Source organism: Saccopteryx leptura, chromosome 1 (assembly GCF_036850995.1).
Source record: "Saccopteryx leptura isolate mSacLep1 chromosome 1, mSacLep1_pri_phased_curated, whole genome shotgun sequence".
NCBI classification, from domain to species: domain Eukaryota; kingdom Metazoa; phylum Chordata; class Mammalia; order Chiroptera; family Emballonuridae; genus Saccopteryx; species Saccopteryx leptura.
The window spans coordinates 55,964,917-55,971,218 of record NC_089503.1 but is presented as its reverse complement, the minus strand read 5'-3'; the positions used below and the strand labels follow the sequence as shown (position 1 = coordinate 55,971,218).

The window sequence follows — 6,302 nt, the reverse complement described above, 5'->3', positions numbered from 1 at the left end:
TTTTTAGTAAAATGTTGAAGGAAGAAGAATTATAGGGAAGAAGACTATCTCTATCTTTATCCACATCATTGGATTGTCAAAGTGGCTACTTTATGTTTGGAAACAGCTTGTAAAGTGCCTTACAGATTTGTTTGGTCTTCACATTATATATTAAGTGGTTCAGATTGGAAGAAATAGGAAATGGAGTTTTGACATCACCAAGTGAACATGTGAAGGAGCATTATGCTCAAACCAATGTACCAATGCCATGATGATCCAGGGGATGTAGAAAATGGCAAAAGTACCAATGTGAGTGCTGCAGGTGACAAAACTCTTTTGCCTATCCTCTGGGAAGGTGATGCTGAGGATGGCATATTGGCACATAGAAGAAGAAAATGCATGGAATATCTATGTCTGAAGTCAAAGTGACTTCCCCAAAGTGGAACCACACAGAGTCAACAAGAAAGGATGGAAAGTTAGAAGTGAAAAACTTCTAGCCCTGGAACTGTGGCTAAAAGAAACTTGGAGGGTTGGAGTTTACCAACGGATAGCATGGTGGCTTGCATGAAATGGCACTTGGCTTCAGTAAGTTTCTGTAATAAAACATTTCATTGAGTCAAAGGTAGTCTCTGTCGGGTATTTTAACAATTGTTTTATTTAAATATGTTTTATTGATCTCATGTGTATTACTTCTCAGAAGGCCTACAGAAAGTATGCTCCCAGTCACTGGTGGTTTGTTAAACCAAATCTTTGAGGAAAAAATTTATTTTTGAAGTGTTTGCCAATTTTCATGTTATCAATGCTGATTTCAAGCTGCCAGTATGACAGACATCACTGAACACAGGAATGAAAAGAGGTACACACAATGGTCTCTTGAAAGATGGCAAATTGCTTGCCCCAGTGTCTGTGGGATACATGAAAGATCTTTTATATTTATTATTATTTTTACAAATTAATATAATTTACATGACTTCAATCAGGTTTCCATTTCAATTTTTTTCTCTGGATTTTCTACCACTTTATACAACCAACTTTTAAGCTTCACACAATTGCTGTGAGTCCCTTTTTAGAAACCAAGTATTTTAAATTCAGTTATGTATAACTATTTGCAGCTGAGTATCATGAATTATTTACCTTGGTTCATTGGTTGATTAAGGGCACACTGGCAGGTTCTTCATGACATTTGTGAACCTCTGAAATATTATAAAAAATAATGTGTGTATTTATATGTAATATTTCTGTGGCAAAGGCTTCAGATTATAAAGGGGCAATTGATCCAAATGTCCTTGCACTCTACTTCACAATTTTTTCCAGGTTTCCAAAGTTTCCATTTCCTTTAATGAATAGCAAATTTCTCTAACCCTTCAAACTTTTCTATTGACTTTCCAGGACTGGATACTGGTATATGGCTTACATACCCAATGGTATATTATTCCTACTTTTTGAATTATTAATTATTAATAAAAAGAACAGCTAAAATATACTTCAAGAAGAACAACACTACTTTCTTAAAGAATGGTGTATGGACATGGAGATCCACTTGGTAAATATGATCTTAGAACATTTTTATTGGATACCTTTGGCAGAGAATGCAATATACTAATGAAGAAAATGATGTCCAAGATACAGAAATCCCGGATTAAAATCTCAGTCTTGCTTTGTTAGATGTCTGGCCTTTGATGAACTAAATGATTCTAAGGCTCAACATCTTCATTTCTAAAATGTAATTAACAATTTTATATATTTCATTGAGCTATTGTAGGATAAACAGACTACATCTTTAAAAAACTGTTAGTAGACCACACAGTATAAAATACAAACTCAATAAATGTTAATTATGATGTATATTATTTTTATTTTATTATTATTATTTTTTGTTTTCCTTATTAGATGATCCATAAATACTTGAGGTATATCGTACATTTATTTTATGACTGAAAACAAAATATGGTTTACTAAATATTTGTTGAATAAGTGAAGAAAATAACAAAAAAATGCCTGACAGGCAGTTCCTTTCCAGACTTGCTTTTCTACAGTGAATGTAACCTTCATCAGGTTTTCTCAAAATTAATCATCTCTGTTTATCTTGTAAAAAGAAGCCTGAGTATAGCCTTGCGAATGTGTTTTGTTTTTATGCTATAGATGATAGGATTGAGCACAGGTGGCAAAAGTAGATATATATTGGCCATCATTGAATGGACCACTTTGGGGACTGATAGGCCATAGCGGTGCACCAAGGACAAGCTTATCATGGGGATGTAGAAAATAGCAACTGCTCCAATGTGAGAGACACAAGTACTGAATACCTTGTGCCGTTCTTTGAGGGAGTTCATACTGATCACAGAGCGAATGATCAAGATGTAAGACAGAACAATGCATAATGTATCCATCCCTGTGGTCAGGATGAGACAAATTAATCCATAAATGCTATTGGCTCGAGAATCTGAACATGCTAATTTAATCACATCTGGATGGTAACAATAAGAATGAGAAAGGATGTTTTCTCTACAAAAATAGAGAGGCTTAAGGAGCAAGAGTACTGGTATTATTAATACTGTAGCGCGTGTAATTATTATGATGCCCATCTGAATAATTCTAGAATTGGTGAGAATGATAGTGTACCTCAGAGGGTCACAGATTGCCACATAGCGGTCAAAGGCCATAACTGTTAGTACTCCAGATTCCATGCTGGTAAATCCATGAAGAAAAAACATCTGGATAATGCAGTTATCTAGACTGATTTCTCTTGCATTAAACCAGAGGATGGGTAATGTTGTTGACATTGTAGAAATAGTCAAGCCCAAGTCAGTAGCTGACAGCATAGAGAGGAAACAGTACATGGGTTCATGGAGATTTTTCTGGGTAATGATTACAAACAGGATCATGCTGTTCCCAGAGAGGGCAATGGCATAAAGAAAGCCAAAGGGAAGGGAGATCCAGGCATGGACAGACTCCAGGCCAGGTATGCTGGTCAGTAAGAAAGTAGGAAGTATAGATGTCAAGTTACCTAAAATCTTCATGTTTTGTAGATTTGTAGTACTTGTCCTCACACTGCTCACATCCTATAGAAGTAAAATATTACATGGTTACATAAAAATATCTAGGTAATTTTTTGGGGGGTAAGGAGAGGTATCTAAGTTTCTAAATAAATACGTTATAATTGAGAAAACTCAAAAATCTGACATTCATCTACATTCATATAAGGAATATTTGTCAATATACATAAATATTTTAAACCTTAAATTAAAAAAATTATTTCTGTTTAACTTTATACATTTTGATAATAATTATATATTAACATACTTTTAAGCTCCATTAAATCATAAGATTATATGAACAAAGACTTTCTTAAGAACAGTAATTACATTCAAGTTTAAATATGTCATATATGAAATGACTAAGAAATACGCAAAACAATATCCTTAGGTCTGCAGTGCCTATATAGGTGTGAATCTTTAAGCAAAAAACTTAAGATTTGCACTGGAGACAAAAAACTCAAATTTTAGCTCCTTATAGATTTGAATGTTGTAAATCTTTTTAATCTAACAGTGCGGGTGAAAAACCTCAGAGAGTGGACTTATAAGTTAAAACCAGTGAAGATGGAATATGCAGATTTACAAGAAAGAACTATATCCTAAAGTAAGATGAGTCTAGACCGTCTCAAGAACTATAAAAACCAAGAGAGCATGGTTTCATGCTCAGTGAATTCATGGATTCATGACTCAGTGTACATGAATAATGCTGTTGAGCTTATGTGGTCAAATCTACCTAAGGGTTAAAAATTTTATTTTTTTTAATTAATTTATTTTTTTAGTGAAAGAGGGACAGTAAGGCAGAGAAATGAGAAGCATCAACTCATATTAGCAGCACTTTAGTTGTTCATTAATTGCTTTCTCATACGTGCTTTGACTGAGGGACTTCAGCTGAACCAGCAACCCCTTGCTCAAGCCAGTGACCTTGGGCTCAAGCCAGCAACCTTGGAGTCATATCTATGATCCCATAGTCAAGCTGGCAACCTGGTGCTCAAGCTGGTGAGCCTGTGCTAAATTCAGATGAGCCTACACTTAGTGTGGTGACCTGGGGACTTTGAACCTGGGTGTCCTTAGTTTCCTAGGTCAATGTTCTATCCACTGCACCACCACCTGGTCAGGCAAGGGTTAAAAATTTTAAATGAGAGCCCATGTAAAAATAACATTTGTGACCTTGAGAAAAAGCAGTTGAAGTCCACCAATGTAAGCTGAGAACCTGCTGCATGAGAAAAAAATAAAAAAACAAATAGTGGAGGCACAGTGTACATTATTTCTAGATCACTGTCAATAAAGGCAAGAAGAGGCCATGACTAAAAGAGACTCTAGGTGAATGGAGAATTTTCATAAGATTATACAAATTTAGAGAAATGTATGTATTTAATCAATCTATTAATTAATTTTTGAGAGAGGGGCAGGGAGAGAGAGATAAGAACATTGAGTTGCTTCTGTTTGTGTCCTGACAGGGAAATTGAACTGGCAACTTCTGTCCTCCAGGACAATGCTCTAACCACTCGGCCAGGGATTAATATTTTTTATTTGTTGATTGATTCTTAGAGAGACAGAGAGAAAAGGGAGAGAGATGGGAGGGGGAGGGGAAGCATTTATTTTTTCTACTTAGTCTTGCACTTATTGGTTGTTTCCATGTACATCCTGTCTGGGATCGAAACCACAACCTTGTTGCTTCCAGGTGACACTCTTACCTGGCTGAGCTAACTGGCCAGGGCCAAGATACAGTAAATAACAAGAGTTTGGAAATATACAATGATAGGGATTCATTGATATAGAAAATCTCTTAGGAAAGTACCAGGTGATTTATTGAGCATGGTAGTAATTAGCCCTCAAAAAGATGATACAATGCAATATATGGAATTGTACACTTGAAACCTATATAATTTTATTAACCAACTTCACTCCAAAATTTTAATTTAAAAAATGATGATTATCATCATTTCCACTGACAACAGAGAGTAAGTGGCAAACAGGTAGGTTAGCGGAGGATCATGTGAGAACATTATTACCCAATGCTACTTTAAACAGAAATTTTTTTATCGTGATCAAGTACACTGAACATTAAAATTTCCATCATAACTATTTTTAAGTGTAAAATCCAATGGTATTAAATATATTTATAACGTTGTGCAACCATTACCATCGATTACCTCCTGAACTCTTTTCATCTTGTAAAACCGAAACACTATAGCTATTTAAACAATAATTCCCCATTTTTTGATTCTCATCAGTAGGGAACCATTGTACTTTCTCTCTCTATGGTTTTGATTACTCTAAATATCTTATGTAAATAGAATCATGCAGTACTTTTTCTTTTGTGATAGCATATTTTACTTAACATAGTGTCCTTAAAGTTCATCTATATTGTAGAACATGCCAGAATTTCCTTTCTTTTTAACAAGTACCTACTTTTTGCCCCACATGAGTTATTAGAGTAATATTTATTGCTGTTCCAGGAGTATGAAGTGATGGATGCTGGTTTGAAGATAAGGCAGATATTTTCATTAGGTACGTCAGAGAACAGGAGAGACAATTGAATCAATACACACAGTAATGTCATAAATGTTTTAAAATCTTGTCAATTCAAATTTTTAAAATAATATTTAAATTAATACATTTTATTGTTAAAAATTAATTCGAGAAATGTTTAAAATCCAATAATTGCAGTATTAATTATTATACCATTGATATTTTTTTAATTAAACATTTTAAAATACTAGAGAAAGTTTACTTTTTGAGAGCAAATACTCTGTAGTAAGTATACATGTTACTATTCCCTTTATGCTAGTTTCTACAGTTCCTTTTTAATTTCAATTAAATCTGAAAAAATCATTACAATACTTAATGATAATCTAGAAATCATAAATCTGTTATATGGATCCCAGAGTTTAGGGGTGATCATAACATTATCTGATTTTTCTACAAGCTCATCTACTATTTGTAAGTAGGTAACTGTCAAAACACAAAGTTAACTTAATTAATACCTTTTCCTACCTTCTTACCAGCTTCATGTGGAAAGAGAAGTCTTTTCTGTCTTCACTAGCAGACAGAGAACAAGTTACAGTTCTGGAGCCAAGCACTTTATAGTAAAGTGGGGTTGAGCTGTGGGATTATTGGCAAAATGTGAATCTCCCTGGGGTCACAGACAGAGGAAAACTGAAAAATTTCTCTTTCCATCTATTAATATAGGACAGTGCTGTGTAATCTCAGAAGGGTTTTAGCAACTAATTCAAGTGATAAGTGGTCCACAGGATCCTTAAATAACCAAATCATCTAATAAAGCAA

The 6,302-nt window shown here is 34.2% G+C and overlaps 1 protein-coding gene across 1 annotated transcript; it reads right to left on the bottom strand.

Moving 5' to 3' along the window:
* Positions 1-2,060: 2,060 nt before the first annotated feature.
* On the bottom strand, positions 2,061-3,023 carry LOC136388853 (olfactory receptor 51F1-like). Its single transcript, XM_066360662.1, has one exon. The coding sequence runs from the start codon at positions 2,997-2,999 to the stop codon at positions 2,061-2,063; it is 939 nt and encodes a 312-aa protein (XP_066216759.1). The 5' UTR covers positions 3,000-3,023.
* Between the last annotated feature and the right edge of the window lie 3,279 nt (positions 3,024-6,302).

Bases quoted from the DNA above. Each gene is read 5' to 3' on its own strand.
- LOC136388853 (XM_066360662.1), bottom strand. From the start codon at position 2,999: ATGAAGATTTTAGGTAACTTGACATCTATACTTCCTACTTTCTTACTG.